Source organism: Amia ocellicauda, chromosome 23, assembly GCF_036373705.1.
Source record: "Amia ocellicauda isolate fAmiCal2 chromosome 23, fAmiCal2.hap1, whole genome shotgun sequence".
NCBI lineage: Eukaryota > Metazoa > Chordata > Actinopteri > Amiiformes > Amiidae > Amia > Amia ocellicauda.
In genome coordinates, this window is record NC_089872.1 from 9,041,162 (window position 1) to 9,059,278 (window position 18,117).

Below are 18,117 nucleotides of genomic sequence, written 5' to 3' on the forward strand. Positions count from 1 at the left end.
ATGATGGATCCATGTTATCATTCTGTTTACGCCAAATTCTGACTCTACCATCTGAATGTCTCAACAGAAATCGAGACTCATCAGACCAGGCATCATTTTTCCAGTCTTCAACTGTCCAATTTTGGTGAGCTTGTGCAAATTGTAGCCTCTTTTTCCTATTTGTAGTGGAGATGAGTGGTACCCGGTGGGGTCTTCTGCTGTTGTAGCCCATCCGCCTCAAGGTTGTACGTGTTGTGGCTTCACAAATGCTTTGCTGCATACCTCGGTTGTAACGAGTGGTTATTTCAGTCAAAGTTGCTCTTCTATCAGCTTGAATCAGTCGGCCCATTCTCCTCTGACCTCTAGCATCAACAAGGCATTTTCGCCCACAGGACTGCCGCTTACTGGATGTTTTTCCCTTTTCACACCATTCTTTGTAAACCCTAGAAATGGTTGTGCGTGAAAATCCCAGTAACTGAGCAGATTGTGAAATACTCAGAGCGGCCCGTCTGGCTCCAACAACCATGCCACGCTCAAAATTGCTTAAATCACCTTTCTTTCCCATTCAGACATTCAGTTTGGAGTTCAGGAGATTGTCTTGACCAGGACCACACCCCTAAATGCATTGAAGCAACTGCCATGTGATTGGTTGGTTAGATAATTGCATTAATGAGAAATTGAACAGGTGTTCCTAATAATCCTTTAGGTGAGTGTATTTTTTAAATTAAAGATTGTGAAGTTGCTGCCACCTTGAAGAAAAGCCACAATTCCATTCTGAATCGGCAAAGAAAGTGTTCTATAAAAGCTGCCATTTTAACAAGTGACAAATATTATACAAGCATCCTTCCCTCCCCCAGTCCCTGCTGTTGGCCCGCAAGAGAGATCGGGCCGAGATGCAACAGCTGACTGCCCACCTTGAGAAGGTCCTGGATGATGAAAAATGGCACTGCAAGGACTTGGTTTCTAAGCAGCAGCAGATCCAGCAGCTGTCTGAAGACTTGCAGGAGAAGAGCAAGATCAACTGCAGGCTGGAGAAAGAACTGCAAAAGATGCAGTGTGTCGCTGCCGAGCTGCAGAAAGAGAGAGGTGGTCGGCAGGAAAACGTAAAGGAAGATTAAAGGAAAGTCTATGAGCTGGAATTGGTCTTGAAAGGAGAGACCTCCAGCTTTGATGACCTGGAAAAGGCTGCAAAGCTCGACAAGGTACGAATGAAGCGATTCCTGCCTTTTGCCCAGTGGTTTTAGCAGGGTTGCCCAGGACTGGATTACAGAGTAGTAAATATGATCCAACAGGTCTGATCTAACTAATGATGTCCTATGCTGCCTCTGACACTGTGTATTCACTGTTCCAGCTGCCTAAACCCTCAGAGCTCTCTGTCCCTCTTCTGCTGCTGTCGTTCTGAGATCCCCTGTGTGCACATGAAGCAACATATATACATACATTGCATTTTCCACTGGCTGACAACATGTGGCTTCTGTGCACCCTGCTAGCCAATAGACCGAACATGCAACCATACTTTACATAAGACAAAAGCCTTCATATAGAGGTAATACAAAACCGCAAGCTCAAACAGGAGCACACTTCAACACATCCCTGCCCAACAGCTTGGCACTGCACTTCTAAAAGGTCACGACAGGAATCCAAAGATCGTACAGGAGGTGTGAGAGAGGTCTGGGCACACCAGACAATTCTGTCATGCCTTAGGCTGTGTCTTGGCAGTCTGGGTTTGCCATTTAAAAAGCGCTACGATATGAACTGCACTGTTGCTGATGGTGTGACTGATTGCTCTCCTGCAGGACGAGAGGGCTGGCAGACTCCAACTAAAGTCCGAAGCTCAGAGCGCAGGATTCGCGGGAAAGTGATCAGGTGAGACTGACTTTCAACTCGGTTTGATGTCAGTTTAGGTTTACAGAGTCCTGGATAAGTGCTGGTGAGGATCTGGGAAGCCTGCAGTAAACAAAAAGCCCTCTAGCAGGAGACTTAGTATTGATCTACAGCAGGCGTCTCCAACCCTGGTCCTGGAGAGCCCCATCCAGCAGGTTTTAGGAAGGATGGAAGCTTTGGTTTGGTAAATTCAGTAATTTAGAAACCATTGAAGCAATTATCAGAATACCTGCAGCCTCTCTGAGCAAGAGCTCCCTTGGTTTATTTGCTTAATTGATTAATAACTCACATGTGTTCCTAGTATTTAGAAATTGGTGATTTAGGGTGACCTATCAGATAAACTGGATTGGGGCTCTCCAGGACCAGGGTTAGAGACCCCTGATCTACAGCTTGCCTCATTCATGGGTCAAGTGCCTTTTCGAACGGAGCACTTGGTGAGGATGGAGAAGTCTCGCGCTTCTGTCTCCCGCTTACACTGCTGAGCCATGTGTGTCCACCGCATGCTTCCTCATGCGGATGGACATGTGTGTCTGGACCTGACCACAGACGAAGAGGACACGAGGACCCCGCCTCACTCCAGACGCAATCGCCTCCATATCTTTGAGCTGGCCTTTTCCCAGAGTGATGGCAGGGCTTCAATGGCTCCAGACTTTCGGCTCCCGCTACTACTGAACCTCCTGGCAGAGCTGCAGTCCTCTTAAGACGACCTGGCAATTGCCCCTTCGCCAGGACACACTGCAGCCTTGTTGGTCGCTGTAATGCGCCACAGCGCACGTGCTCCCCACCACCTAGGGTTGGCAGTGCTCCGGGTTTGCTGGCTGCGGCTCCGCAGTGGCTCCAGAGGGTCAGCTTGAGCTCCAGGCCGGCTCCAGCAGCCCCAGCTCCAGCTCTGGAGCCACAAGAAAGCGATCATTATTTATAACGTTTCCTTTTTTACTTCTCTTATGAAAATAACTGTTTAACAAAACCAAACTATGAATAGCAAACATCTGTTTAAGCATTCAATCATAAAAAGATAGAAAACTGTAAAGATGTCTGTGGCAATTAGGGTTGCCAGCCGGACAGAATGTTTCTGGACTGTCCGGTATTTTTACACTACTAGGCCAACAGTATGTGGACACCCCTTCTAATTCGTGGATTTGGCTATTTCAGCCACACCCATTGCTGACAGCTGTATACAGTTTCTCCCAAAAGTATTCATCCCCCTTGGACTTTTCCACATTTTATTGTGTTACAACATGAAATCAGAATGGATTTAATCAGGAGTTTGTGCCGCTGATCAACACAGAAAATGTCCGTAATGTCAAAGTTAGAAACATAATCTGCAAATTGTATACATTAATTACAAATACCAAACCGAAAATAATTGAATGCTCCAGAGTCCAATGTCAGTGAGCTTTACACCACTCTAGCCGATGCTTGGCATTGTGCATGGTGATCTTAGGCTTGTGTAGCTGCTCGGCCATGGAAACCCATTTCATGAAGCTCCCAAAGAACAGTTCTTATGCTGACGCTGCTTCCAGAGGCAGTTTGGCCAAATATTGCCTGAATGAGGTGATTACTTATGCATTCAATTATTTTCTGTGTTGTATTTGTAATTAATGTATACAATTTGCAGATTATGTTTCTAACTTTGACATTACAGACATTTTCTGTGTTGATCAGCGGCACAAACTCCTGATTAAATCCATTCTGATTTCATGTTGTAACACAATGAAATGTGGAAAAGTCTAAGGGGGGTGAATACTTTTGAGAGTCACTGTATACAACTGTCAGCAATGAGTGTGGCTGAAATAGCCAAATCCACGAATTAGAAGGGGTGTCCACATACTGTTGGCCTCGTAGTGTGAAAATACCAGGCAGTCCAGAAAAATACTGGCCGGCTGGCAACCCTAATTGCCACAGACATCTTTACAGTTTTCTACTTTTTATGTTTGAATGCTTAAACAGATGTTTGCTATTAATATTTTGGTTTTGTTAAAGTTATTTTCATAAGAGATGTAAAAATGGAAATGTTATAAATAATGATCCCTTTTGTGTGGCTGTTGAGCCGGAGCAGGGGCTCTTCATCAGCTGCAGAGCCGGCCTGGAGCTGCAGCTGAATCTTTGGGGCCACTCCGGAGCCAGAGCTAGCAAAGCCGGCGCACTGCCAGCCCTAGTGCATAGTCTTCACATAAAATGATTTGAATATGTGGAAATATGCAAACCCAACAATCCCTGTCCCTTCACAGAATATGAACATTTGTAATAAGATAAAGTATTGAAACTTTATTCGATCCAATTTTGAAATAAAAGATGTTCACTTTCACATAACTCCGTAACAAATTGTTTTGATTGGTTTATTTATAACCAGGATCCCTCAAATGGGAGGTGGGTTATTGAAGATATAGAGAAGTACAATTATTTTCATTGTAAAAACTTGCACATTCTGGGACGTGTTGTTGCCATATTCAACTCTGCTATGAGAGTATAATCCAACAGGAAGCAATTACCTCACCTGTAGTGCAAGAGTCCAACATGTGAAATGATTTGTTCTGAGTTAAGACTTACACATCATATATATAAATAATATATAGACCATGGCTATGAATGTTAAGTGATTTTTTGCAATAGCAGGACACGTATGGTTATTCAGAATACAGCTTTTCCTATCAGAACCTTGGTTCAACACTAAATGTATCTTATATCTCACATTACATGTGAATACTAGAGACAAGATGAACCCAGCAGATGGTGACATTAACTCCTATATAAATGAGCAATTTAGACAATCTATAAATGATTCTAAATTCTGAATTCTGAGTCAACTGTAATTATAAGCACCACATTAATATGTGTATGAGTTATTCAGGAAGAAATAGGCTGCTACACAACAGTAATTATTCAAATAACATCCATACCCAGGCTTTGGGAATCACTGAATGATGTACAAATGTAGAACACATTGCATTGTAGGAAAAGTTGATTATTCATATGTTGGAAGGGGGCTCTTTATAGATGTTGGGGCCTAAATGCTTTATGTATAGCATTTAATGTAAACCAATAATCATGTAAAACACTACCTTGCAATGGGCAGACTCCAACAAATTGAAGACAAAAAGTAAAAATTCACCACACACCTTTTTTATTATTACCTGTGCTGACAAAGTCTCCTTTTACATTTGGAAATTACATTTTTAATTAAGGCATTTCTTGACATAGGCTTCACAAAGAAAAATATTTACTTCAAATATTTGCTTGCTCTAAGACAGTGGTTTTCAAACCGGTCCTGGAGTACCCCCTGCCCTGCTGGTTTCTGTTCCAACCAAGGTTTTAATTGCTTAATTGAATCCTTAATTGACCTAACAAAGCAATATACCATTTGATTAAGTAATTAAGACCTAGGTTGGAACAAAAACCAGTAGGGCAGGGGGTACTCCAGGACTGGTTTGAAAACCCCTGCTAAAGGACTTTCTGGCAAACTACAATGAATTAGTTACACTTCACGGTCAAACGTATATGGACATCTGCTCATCAAACATCTCATTCCAAAATCACGGGCATTCATATGGAGTTGGTCCGCCCTTTGCTGCTATAACAGCCTCCACTCTACTGGGAAGGCTTTCCACTAGATATGGGAACATTGGAACGGGGCCATGTTGAAAGTCACTGAGCTCTTCAGTGCGGCCCATTCTGCTGTCAATGTTTGTATATGGAGATTGTATGACTATGTGACTGATTTTATACACCTGTCAGCAATGGGTGTGACTGAAATAGCCACATCCACTAATTAGAAGGGGTGTTCACATACTTTTGGCCATGTAGTGTGTTATTTTCAGCAGTGTTTTTTGAATTTCAATTGCTTCTTTGATGTCTGCACCTGTTTTGGAAACAGAAAGATACATCTAAGCCCCAAAATTGAAGCAATGGCCATCAAATAAGAACATGGAACAAAATGGAAAAATACTGTCTGAGAATGATAATTATGTAAATAATCATTAATAGTTGTTCAGCTATAACACAGGACTAGTGCTGAGCAATTGTTATTGCAGCAGTTCGATTCAATTTTAGAAAATAACCCTCATTTCTATTACGCTTATCGATTCTTAAAATACCTTTGCAGCTAGATGTATATAATTACTTTGAAAGAACTGTCCAAATATATATTTTTAAGTTTATTCCTCCACCCAAGATAAATTGAAATAATGTTCAAAGCAGCCAGAATTAAACAACATTATCCCAGGAGAAGCCAACTGTGTTTTATTCTAAAATGTCAATTTTAGATTGTCATAGAAAATAGATATTTACAACGAGTATTTTTTGAGGTATGAGAATAAATTCAATGTAAAAGTGTAATTATGCACTTTAGCGATATCGGCTCATCCTCAGTCTGTCAATCCACTGGATGAAGGTCCCCAAGATAGATCCATTGCTTCGGATACACAGAACAGCTTTCCATTCTGCACTGTCAGCTGTTTAAGACTCCGGGACTATCAAAACATGACACGCCACAGGTAGGATTCGAACCTACGAAGGGAAACCCCAATGGATCTTAAGTCCATCGCCTTTACCGCTCGGCCACTGCGGCTCTGCACTTCACAATGTATTGCGCGTTTTTTTATATGACGTCATGAATGACACTCTTTGTGACGCGATGCATGACGGGGTTGTCAGGAGTTCCGCTGGCGCTTTTCTACCTATATATTGTAATTCTATGTATTTATCATTCTTTTTTTTATTGATGAAGTTTTGTTCTTAATTAAGCCGTTTTCCCATTATTTAGATAGGGGAGAGTATCGCCACCGGATCTCCTTGCAAACCCACGATGCATCTCTGCGGAGAAGACGAAACTCCCCGTTATAATCGTACTAACAGAGTTAAGGTTCAGGCCATGTAGCTAGATCCAAAAGTGCAATTAGCGAGCCAAATGAGGTTTTAGCATTATATTGTGCTTGAGTACACGTACTTTCACAGAAACTAGCTGCCCGCCATTATTAGTGCAGACTAGCAAAGGATATGGAATATATTTAGGTTACACCTAGATAGGCAAATAAACCGCGTAATACATTAAGTTGAATTTGTTTCAAAGTCGCATACGAACATTTGACGAATTCGTTCTCACATCAGATGTGTCAAGTTGTTTTTTTACACGTAATATTTACATACACGGAGGTAGGCCCTAATCTGTAACACGACTGGTCTCCTACTCTGCCCAGAGTACAGGCTTACTGCAGGCCTACATCCTTACGTGTAAAAAAAATACAAGACATATCTTAAAATTATGATCACTTTGCTATTTATGAATAAAAACCATGTGGAAAATGTTATATACTAACCTTCAAATAGTGTTTCTGATGCTGAAATCGCCTCGTTTGCTCCTATTCTGGTTACTGGAGATGTGTGCTAGTCATGGTGGCTGACTCGGGCGGCAGTGCGCAGCTGCGACTCAGACTCTGACGCGCAGTGTAACGCAAGACATAAGCTCCGGTTTCAGGGCAGACGATATAGCTGACATATACACTCACCTGAAGGATTATTAGGAACACCATACTAATACTGTGTTTGACCCCCTTTCGCCTTCAGAACTGCCTTAATTCTACGTGGCATTGATTCAACAAGGTGCTGAAAGCATTCTTTAGAAATGTTGGCCCATATTGATAGGATAGCATCTTGCAGTTGATGGAGATTTGTGGGATGCACATCCAGGGCACGAAGCTCCCGTTCCACCACATCCCAAAGATGCTCTATTGGGTTGAGATCTGGTGACTGTGGGGGCCAGTTTAGTACAGTGAACTCATTGTCATGTTCAAGAAACCAATTTGAAATGATTCGACCTTTGTGACATGGTGCATTATCCTGCTGGAAGTAGCCATCAGAGGATGGGTACATGGTGGTCATAAAGGGATGGACATGGTCAGAAACAATGCTCAGGTAGGCCGTGGCATTTAAACGATGCCCAATTGGCACTAAGGGGCCTAAAGTGTGCCAAGAAAACATCCCCCACACCATTACACCACCACCACCAGCCTGCACAGTGGTAACAAGGCATGATGGATCCATGTTCTCATTCTGTTTACGCCAAATTCTGACTCTACCATCTGAATGTCTCAACAGAAATCGAGACTCATCAGACCAGGCAACATTTTTCCAGTCTTCAACTGTCCAATTTTGGTGAGCTTGTGCAAATTGTAGCCTCTTTCTCCTATTTGTAGTGGAGATGAGTGGTACCCGGTGGGGTCTTCTGCTGTTGTAGCCCATCCGCCTCAAGGTTGTACGTGTTGTGGCTTCACAAATGCTTTGCTGCATACCTCGGTTGTAACGAGTGGTTATTTCAGTCAAAGTTGCTCTTCTATCAGCTTGAATCAGTCGGCCCATTCTCCTCTGACCTCTAGCATCAACAAGGCATTTTCGCCCACAGGACTGCCGCATACTGGATGTTTTTCCCTTTTCACACCATTCTTTGTAAACCCTAGAAATGGTTGTGCGTGAAAATCCCAGTAACTGAGCAGATTGTGAAATACTCAGACCGGCCCGTCTGGCACCAACAACCATGCCACGCTCAAAATTGCTTAAATCACCTTTCTTTCCCATTCAGACATTCAGTTTGGAGTTCAGGAGATTGTCTTGACCAGGACCACACCCCTAAATGCATTGAAGCAACTGCCATGTGATTGGTTGGTTAGATATTTGCATTAATGAGAAATTGAACAGGTGTTCCTAATAATTCTTTAGGTGAGTGTATAACGCTGTATGACTGAAGATTTAGTCCAATGCAATGATGGTGCACACTGAACTGTGCTCGCATGTTTTTGAAACATGGGTTATGTAGTCACAGATTGGTTCTACTTGTTATTCTTCGTACATGCGTTATATGTAGCCCTATTTAAATTTTGAAGCCCAACATCAAATCCTATAACTAAAAGTTTATTATACTACTTTATTAAACTATATTATAAGTTCAAATACAGTTGTTCCACAGCATTGTACAGACAGAGAAGATCGATGTAGATCATAATAATATTGATTACTATGTTAATGTATTTGTATTATTATTATTATTATATATCTGGTGAAGGATGCATGAGCTCATGTGTAATATATAAGAAATGTACTTCGGCCAACAAATCTGCACAGATGGTGAAGATATCAAAAGCAGAGTAAAGATGGAAGAAAGGGCACAGTATTGAAAGTAAATCAATTAAACTAATTGCCAATAATATTTGAGCAGACCACACTGCCAGTGGTCATTAAATGCAAAAATGACACCAACTCCAAATAACACTAAGAAACAAAGAGAGATGTATGGTTAGGAAAATAAGAAATAAAAGTGTACTTCACAGTATGGATTTTCATATACCAGACACTATGGCAGAGTTCTAGAAGTCTGACCCTTCAGTACAGCCTCCTTATGAGAAGTTGGAGGCAGTGCTTAATGGCAGGCCCAGCATGAAGGCAGAATGGTATGAGATGTCTGAGTCTACTTTATCCTAAGACAGCTGGTGAGTGTCAATTGGGGATACCCCAGATTATTTGACCAATGATCCTGGCTCTGTGACACTCGGTGCCTTCATTATTATTAAATATGGGCAGCCATTGAGTACAATGAGCTTTAAACATGTTAAAACAAAATGTGAAAATGTGTTAGTATGGAAAAAGGAAGACATCACCTGCATTTACCATGGCAAGTATGATTCAGTCCATGAAAAAAGTCACAGTTCACCTTACCCTGTCTTTGCAGACCTTTAACACAGAATAGATAAACAGACATGCCAATTTCTCCTTCTATATGCAGAACTTTGTTTATTGACTGAGCATGAGAAGTATGGCTCTCTGATTTGACAAATCCACTCCCTGAAGTCAGCTTTTGCTTCCACCAAGTGGAAACTTGTTGTTATGTGAAGGGTTTGTAATCTGCAGTCAGCAGGCAGACTTAATCATGACCCAAATTGTCAAGAGAAGACTACAAGCATGTTTCTTTAACACATTTTTTAAACTGCTTTAACAGGACATGATACTGTACTGAATGTTGATGAGAATACAAAATGATCCAGAATGAAGCTACTTAATTATTGTGCAAATTGAAAGAGGGAATGTATTTTGCAATTAAGTGCTGATTTGTTGTTTAGAATTGCAAAGGTCACAAATTGGGAACCAGTTTAAAAAACTATCCATCCGTGAGCAGTTTTTTGGTTTGATGCCATAGGTCTTGGTTTTCACTCACAATGTTAAACTTCCACCTAGTAGACTTTTATATTATGATTTCCTGCATCTCTAATTTTCTAAACACTGCAAAAAATATTCAGATGGTTAGGAACCCACTTGAACTGGATTTAAAGGACTACATTAGCTTGTATAATACACATTTTCAGTTGAGGGCTCATAATGGTCTCTCTGAGTTTACTGTTTTTAAATGCTACTGTTAGAAACAAAGTCTTTAAAATATGAGAGCAAATAATGACATTCAAGAACAAGGAGGTGATGCCTTTGGAATCTATTAAACTTTTTTTAAGTCAATGTGCAACACTTACAAAACAATTTTGAAACACTTCGCTCTTACACAATTTTAGCAAGCTATTATATGGAAATCATATGCTGCTAATGCAATAGATAATTGGTACAGACAGCATTGTAAAAAACAACCACAATGTATTATTGGTGCAGTGAGAACTGAGAATAGGAAGAGACTAGAAGTGACTGGATATGAGCTCGGTGGATCACAAGCTGGGCTCTTAGATCTTCATTCCTCTGAAGGAGCATCTGCACCTGCTCCTCCAGAAAGAGGTTCTTCTCAGCCTGCAGACAGTGAAGATGAGAGGATTTCCAGAGATCTTTGACACAACCACGCTTTAAGGACTGACACATTGTAACTCTCCAAAGATGTCTGTTTTCAGTGGAATTTTCTCTGGAATATGAACACAAACATCTTGTACTCCCAGAATGCCACAGGGCTGCCGTGAGTCTGAGAAGGAGATCAGGTATTTGGCAAAGGCAGCAAGACAGCCACCCAACAAAACCAGCATGTCTAAAGTTATGCTACGCAAACCCCTCCAGTAAACACATTTCTATGTGAAGTTTATACAACTAGTTGCCTTGTCTGCACAACAGACTCCAGAGTTTTACAAAATCATTCATGTTTTTGTTCTCAACTGATGTGGATATGACCTGTTTTTCTTTACCAGTAGTCCACATACCTGAATATTACGTCCAGTTGCTCTGCAATCTGCACATCCACTTTGCCCTGCAGACAACTGATTCATGGGGTCAAGCTGTGAAGCATCAAAAAGTACCAAGCATAACAATTTGCCTTTCCAACCTTTTGGCAATTTGCATGTGGATGGAGGAAAAAATAAATGGTCTTCTTCAAACAATCAATGGAGCATTTTTTTTGGTTATTTTATTCATCACTAATACTATTTTGTGGTGGTTGTTTATATATTTGTTCATAAAATGATAATAATAATTCAAAAGGTACAGACTGGGAACAGTTATAGACACAGGACTGAAAATGTAATATTGCTTGTTTTTAATTTTTTCCATTATTAGTTCGCATCAGCCAAGTAATGTTATCTAAAATCTATTACAGGTGATTTGTGGTGCCAGTAAACAAACCAGTTTGATTTAGTCCTTGAGAGCGCAAAGATGAGCAGATTGCATGTACCCTTCGCTGTAACCTTCAGCTGAAAGATCACAAACGTAACAGGAAAGAAATCCAAACCCCATTACGTCTATCGATGTAAAGACCTTGGGTGTTTCCAACACAGGTTTATATTTTCTCTGACAAACTGGATGAAGCAGATTAATTGATTTCAACAAACTGACCTCCACTTATACAAGAAGTTTTTTTTTTTTTTTAAATAAATATATATAACATTCATTCAATTTCAAGTTTCTATCCTATATTAAAATGGGTTATTGTAAAAGGTGCAATGTATGTATTCTTACTGCTTCTTGGCAGCTTCTGAGATATTAAAACCATGCTAAAACTGCATAGACTTTGAACCATCTTCATGTACAATATATATATTTTTAAATCCTATATCTTGATTATTTTCAGAATTCTATGATATGAAGTGTAAGAGGCAGACTTATATCTCTATTCCTTTTGATTCATAGGATACCCTGATTAAATATACAGCTCTGGAAAAAATTAAGAGACCACTGCAACTTTTTCTTAAATCAGCATCTCTACATGTATGGCAACCATTCCATTCCATTCATATTTTTATTTGGAATTTGGGAGAAATGTTGTCAGTAGTTTATAGATTAAAACAAAAATGTTCATTTTACCCAAACACATACCTATAAATAGTAAAACCAGAGAAACTGATCATTTTGCAGTGGTCTCTTAATTTTTTCCAGAGCTGTATATAAACCATTTTATAGTGACTTGTTTGTTCCTCAGTTGAGTTTTTAACTTCAAAGGTCCTTGACTTAAAACGCAGATGTGTGATTTAGCAATCAAGGAAAGGATGGTGTCAGTGACTCTTCAATAAGGTGGATTAGCGTTGCATGAATGGCAGTGGGTAAAGGACACTGTGTGGGCTGTGCTATAATGCCATGGCAGCAGCCCTTAAACTATAAAAACCTGCCTCTGTTATTGTAGACCATCACTTCACAAGTGCCTGCTGAGCCATTACCAAAAGGTAAGTCTGGATAATATTAATATATGAACATAAATGTAATATTATTAAACTGATGTTGATAACTTATGAAGACTTTTTACACCAGGATTGGAGTTAATTTTTTCTACAACTGTTTTATCTTAAAAGTGGGTAAAAATCTGACCAATGATAGTGTTTAATATAAAACAAAACAAATTAAGTGTTCATAATCTGGACTTAAAAAGGAAAAATTGAATCTTGTAATGCTACACTTGTAGTCTGGGGATCATTTGTTGGATTATTAACTAAAACTATGATAAGACAAATTATCATTTAGAGATATCTCAAAATGCATTTCAAGATATCTTTAAATATTTTGAGATCTCTAAATTATTTAAAGATATCTTGAACTGATCTTTAAACTATTTACATATATCTAATTAAGGTGCTTTTTAAAGATATATCTGAATGATTTAAATATATCTACATTATTATGAGATATCTTTAAGTCATTTAGAGATATCTATAAATCATTCCCAGATATCTTAAAATTACTTCCTGTATGTTGGCTGAGATTATCACTTCCTGTTTCCTCATTCAGTTACATACAAATGAATGAAAAAGTGAACGGGAAGTGACCATCTTCAGCTACATACAGGAAGTTGTTTGCAGATATCTCAATGATTTGCAGATATCTTTAAATGATTTAGAGAAATTATTAAATATTTGAATACTTCTTTAAATTAATTAAAGATATCTCTAAATGATAATATGGTTACTTTCCAATGCGAGAGGAAACAGGTATGTTCAGATTAACATATTTCAGTGCTTAAAAGAATCGTATGTTTATAAGACAAAAGGACACATGGAATAGTGGATCACAACTAAATTTCATTCAGAAGATATTTGGCAGAAAATAAGCACCAAATAATGCAGATTTTCATTATTGGATTGGAAATTCAAAAGACATTTTCAAATTGAAATTGTATTTGTGGGAATGTGGGAATGCACTATAGTTTAACAAAATTAAATTCATATTCATAAATAAAAAACATTTATTTAAATACCCCCCCCCCCAAAAAAAAAAAAAAAAAACACAGCAGGCCAGTCTTTGAAAAATAAAATTCCAAGATGCCACAGGACCAATACAACTTCTTTAAAGCATATTCATTTCAAGTACCCTTAACACCTCAATATCTGTTAAGACAAAAATCATTTCTGTTCTCCTTCCATTATGTTTTTGTACGAAACCAGGAAGTCAATCGAACTCTTTTATCATTCCCACAAGGATGTCCGCTATCCCAACATGTATTTTGCTCCTCTCCCTCTCCCTGTGTGAGCTGATCCCAAGCACCGGCGCTCACCTTCGGCTTTGCGAACTGGTGAACGAGACGGTTTCAGTGGAGAAAGACGGATGCCCAAAGTGCCTGGCATTTCAGACCACCATCTGCAGCGGCCACTGCCTCACAAAGGTAGCGGTGCGTGTGTGAATGTGTGTGTGTATGTGTGTGCGACTGTGTCCTATAACCCTGTTCTCCTTCTGTCTGTATTCCAGGAGCCGGTTTATAAGAGTCCTCTGTCCACAGTGTATCAGCACGTCTGTACGTACCGGGATGTCCGCTATGAGACCATTCTGTTGCCAGACTGTCCCCCTGGAGTCGACCCTTTTGTTACCTATCCTATAGCGCTAAGTTGCGACTGCAGCCTCTGTACTATGGACACATCAGACTGCACCATAGAGAGCCTGAGACCAGACTTCTGCATGACTCAACGAGTGAACCTCCCCGCCAAATAGAAACTGCGCCCCAAAAGCAGGCTGAGACACACACACACATTTACACTATCCTGAAGACAATACAGACAGATAGAGACAGACTTACTTGCATATTCACATACACACACAGAAACAACATCTCAGACTGACAGGTACTCACCCCTACAGCTTGAACTATTGTTTACTGGACAGAAATGCAGTAAAGTCACAGACTTATGCTTTAATATGTAGGCAAACACTGTGCCTTGTAATCGTTATTGTTAATAAAGCTTATTTTTTAAAGCAAACTCAGTCAATCTTGTGTTTCATTCCCTAGGTTGTGTCTCCTTGAAGAAGTCAAATTGAGAGCAGGGTTTGTAATGTTAAAGACTCGCTTCTGAATCAAATATCTCAAATCTTCAACAATGTCCAGTCATTTTAACAGCAGAAGCTTATTTGCCTTCTGGACTTTGCAGGTTCTTTGATATTAGAGACAAGATTATGAGTAGACAGTCCTCAAAAAAATGTCAAAAAAGCCACCCCTAGACAGTACGGAAAGCTTAGCATGTTATGTGAGAAGACAAATATCTCACGCTGTAACAGCCATGCCGGTCTGGGCCAGTGAGAAGAAAGAACTCATGTCTTAAGAGAAAGGATCAGCTAGGTGCTTCTCCCTCCGGCTGATGGCCCTTGTGGCCCCTGTGATGTCTTCTCAGGTCCCCCAGGATATTGAACGTCCTCCCACATTCCTTGCAGATGTAGGGCCTCTCTCCCGAATGGGCTGCCCTTTGGTGCTGTCTGAGGCCCCCGGTCTGGGTGAAGCTCTTGGGGCAGTGAGGGCAGCGGTAGGGCCTCTCACCACTGTGAACGCGGAGGTGCTTCTTCAGGTCGCTCAGGAGGCGGAAGCGCTTGGGGCACTCGGTGCAGGGGTGAGGTCTCTGGTCGGTGTGGATCAGCTCGTGCTGGCGCAGGTGGCCCAGCTGCGAGAAGCTCTTGCCACAGAAGGCGCAGTCGAAGGGAGTCTCGCCCGTGTGCGTCCGCTGGTGCTGCTTCAGCGTCTCCAGCCAGCAGAAGCACTTGCCACACTCGCTGCAGGAGTACGGCTTCTCGCCCGTGTGGACGCGCCGGTGCTTCTTGAGGTCGCTCAGCTGCCGGAAGGTCTTGCCACAGTCGGGGCAGCAGTGCGGCTTGGCCTCCAGGCTGTGCGAGTTCTTCTGGTGGCGTTTGAGGTTAGTGGGGTGCTGGAAAACAGCGTCGCACTCCCCACACGGGTAATCCTTGTCCAGGTGGTGGGCGTCCAGGTGTTCCTTCAGCTGTCCCCTCAGGTTGAAGCTCTCGCCACATTCCTCGCACCCGTACCGGTTTTCCTCGTGGATCTTTTGGTGCTTCTGCAAAGTCCCGAGCTGGCTAAAGGTCTTCTGGCATTGGGAGCAGGAGTAGGGTTTCTCACCCGTGTGCTTCCGCCGGTGCGTGGTGAGGTCCCCAGAGCGGGCGAAGGCTTTGTTACACACCTGGCAGCAGTACGGCTTCTCCCCCGTGTGCGTGCGTCTGTGTATGATCAGAGCCCCCGAGCGCAGGAACACCTTCCCACAGTCCTGACAAACGTGCGTCCGGCGCTGCGAGTGGAGCAGCCTGTGGTTCTGCAGATCTCCTAGGGAGTGAAAGCCTGTCTCACAGTCCGCACAGGAGAACAGATGCCCACTGGAGTCCGGGGGCCCAAGCTGGCCGTCTCCTCGGTCTTCCTCTTTGACGAGGACCAGTCTCAAGTCGGAGATGTTCTCGGCAACGTTGCAGGACTCGGTCTCGTGATTGGAGAGGTTACTCTCCGATGTGTTTCCGTTCTGAGTTGCATCACTGGCAGCATGGTCATAAATCTGAGCCACAGGTTGATTCATAAAATGGGTTTGCCCTGAAACACTCTCTGCAGCCTTTTCTGATTTCACATTTTCAATCACTTGTCCTGTGGCCTGCATCCTCATGTTGTTGTTCAGTAATCCAGACATGCCCACGTGCTGCTGGTCTCTAACATCGGTCAGTCTGAGTTAATTTGATTTGCTGAAGCTCCATTGCACGTGACGTGAGATCCTCTCTCCATTTCAGACTCATTTTTGACCAACAGAGACATGCCATTAGACTACACATTAGGTATTATATCTTTGGTGTTATTAGACATTGTTTTGGGTGTGCCACTACACCACACACTAGATATATTATCATTTCATTTATAATTCTGTGGATTGGACTATTGGATTGTCTGTAATCAGGTTAACAGTTAACAATAGTTAATCGAACAATGCTTGATTGCATTTTAGTTGTTAATTAACCAAATGTGGAATGCTTTCACATTGCTAAATTCACGCTACTGCCACTAATATATAATATACAATTGATTTATTTGGATTTCACAAAGTGGTTTCTTATCTTCAGAGGTCTCCTGCTGATGTTCAGATAGCGTTAATTGTTAATTCAGGGTGAAATTCATCTTCTGAAGAGGAGTTAAGCTGCAGTTTCAGTTTCATCTCAGTATATAATATAACAGCTTCTTGCAGCACAATTTAAATGCAGTTTTGTCTTCGGTAGCCAGACCGCTGAGAAGTTGGGTTCGTGACAGTTGTAATTGAATCTTGCAGCACCTAGTTCAGTGAATCCTCACAGCTTAGCTCTGTGGAGAAAGAGAGAATGCAGATTACAAGACACTCCTTAACAACAGAAGAAAGATGAAGTGCTACTAATTGAGCCACTTAAGTCAGAAGAGACCAAATACAGAATTCATCTTAATGATCTAATACATAAATACAACAGCCGTCTGCGCTCCAACATCAATGATACTAAAGAAATACATATGAATTAATACATAAAACAAGAGACTTGTAGCCAAACGTAAACACTGCAACTCTGTCTTGATTTTACTTTCTTAAGTAAATATCATTCTGCTATAGTGTATTATACCCACACACAACAAATTAATGCAAGCTATTCTCTCCATCAAACTGAGATAACTATATTATTTTGTCCAGGTGAAAGGCAATTAATGAATCTCTTATTATGAATTCAATCTACATAATAATAATAATAATAATAATAATAATAATAATAATAATAATAATTATTATTATTATTATTATTATAATAATTGCAATGATCATCAGTAGGGATTCTTTGTTCAGCCCAAATCTTTATGTTTAGTCAAAATCTGTCTGCACATGAGTCTGCTTGATTTTATGAAATCAGAATTCAATTGAAACAAAAAGAGCAATGCCAAGCAACATTATGCTGCATCATATTGAACGGCTGCACCACGTTACATATCTCCCTGCAGGGTTTCATTGCATGCCATTCATATGCCTACTGGATGGTGGGTGAAAATTATTCAACTCAAAACCCAGAATCTCGCACAGATGGATTGTCAATCGCCACTGTGACAGGTCTTTTCCCGTTTTTTATTGATCGGGTTTACATATCAGATACTCACTCGCTTTGCATGTGTTTTTCTTCCGCCGGCGTCAGGAAGGAGCAACACAGAATGACGTCACGGCGCTCTCACACAAGCCCCGCCCCTCTTGGCTCTGATTGGTGCCGGCGGGGGTCCCCTGCCCTTCCGCAAAGGGAAGATAAATAGTGCCCACTTTATGCCAGGGAAGCTCTCCTGGCAGAACATATCGTTTTGCACCGATAAAGATTAAACCTTGCAATATGGGGGGAAATGCTAAATAAATGAATGCATGATTTCATGGTATTGCATTTTTTTAAGCTTATTTTCCTTGCGTTTCTGCAACAAGAACAGAACAAATATGGACAGAAGAAACTATAGAGTGGATCCCAAGAGATAAAAAAAAAGAAAAAAAAGACATAGAAGACTACATAAAACATTGGAAGATTAAATCAGAAGCTTGAGTGACATGGAAGAGAGATATCATTTTG

The 18,117-nt window shown here is 41.0% G+C and overlaps 2 protein-coding genes and 1 non-coding gene across 3 annotated transcripts; 1 reads left to right on the plus strand and 2 right to left on the minus strand.

The window, feature by feature from the left end:
- Positions 1-6,348: 6,348 nt before the first annotated feature.
- On the minus strand, positions 6,349-6,430 carry trnal-uaa (transfer RNA leucine (anticodon UAA)). The gene has a single exon. It is a non-coding gene; the product is annotated as a tRNA-Leu (tRNA).
- Positions 6,431-13,522: 7,092 nt separating this feature from the next.
- On the minus strand, positions 13,523-17,725 carry LOC136719078 (zinc finger protein 883-like). The gene is made up of 2 exons (XM_066696910.1): positions 17,669-17,725; positions 13,523-16,858 (listed from the first exon to the last, which is right to left on the minus strand). Exon 2 carries the CDS (start codon positions 16,197-16,199, stop codon positions 14,853-14,855), a length of 1,347 nt encoding a protein of 448 aa, XP_066553007.1. The 5' UTR covers positions 16,200-16,858; positions 17,669-17,725; the 3' UTR covers positions 13,523-14,852.
- Positions 13,723-14,238, plus strand: LOC136719425 (gonadotropin subunit beta). Its single transcript, XM_066697346.1, has 2 exons — positions 13,723-13,915; positions 13,999-14,238. The coding sequence occupies exons 1-2, from the start codon at positions 13,733-13,735 to the stop codon at positions 14,236-14,238; spliced, it is 423 nt and encodes a 140-aa protein (XP_066553443.1). The 5' UTR covers positions 13,723-13,732.
- Positions 17,726-18,117: the final 392 nt, after the last annotated feature.

What these genes read in the sequence shown, in the direction of transcription:
- LOC136719425 (XM_066697346.1), top strand. Translation starts at nt 13,733, where the DNA reads ATGTCCGCTATCCCAACATGTATTTTGCTCCTCTCCCTCTCCCTGTGT. An exon ending in GCGGCCACTGCCTCACAAAG is followed by an intron (nt 13,916 to 13,998) that starts GTAGCGGTGCGT and finishes TCTGTATTCCAG; the next exon opens with GAGCCGGTTTATAAGAGTCC.
- LOC136719078 (XM_066696910.1), bottom strand. Translation starts at nt 16,199, where the DNA reads ATGTCTGGATTACTGAACAACAACATGAGGATGCAGGCCACAGGACAA.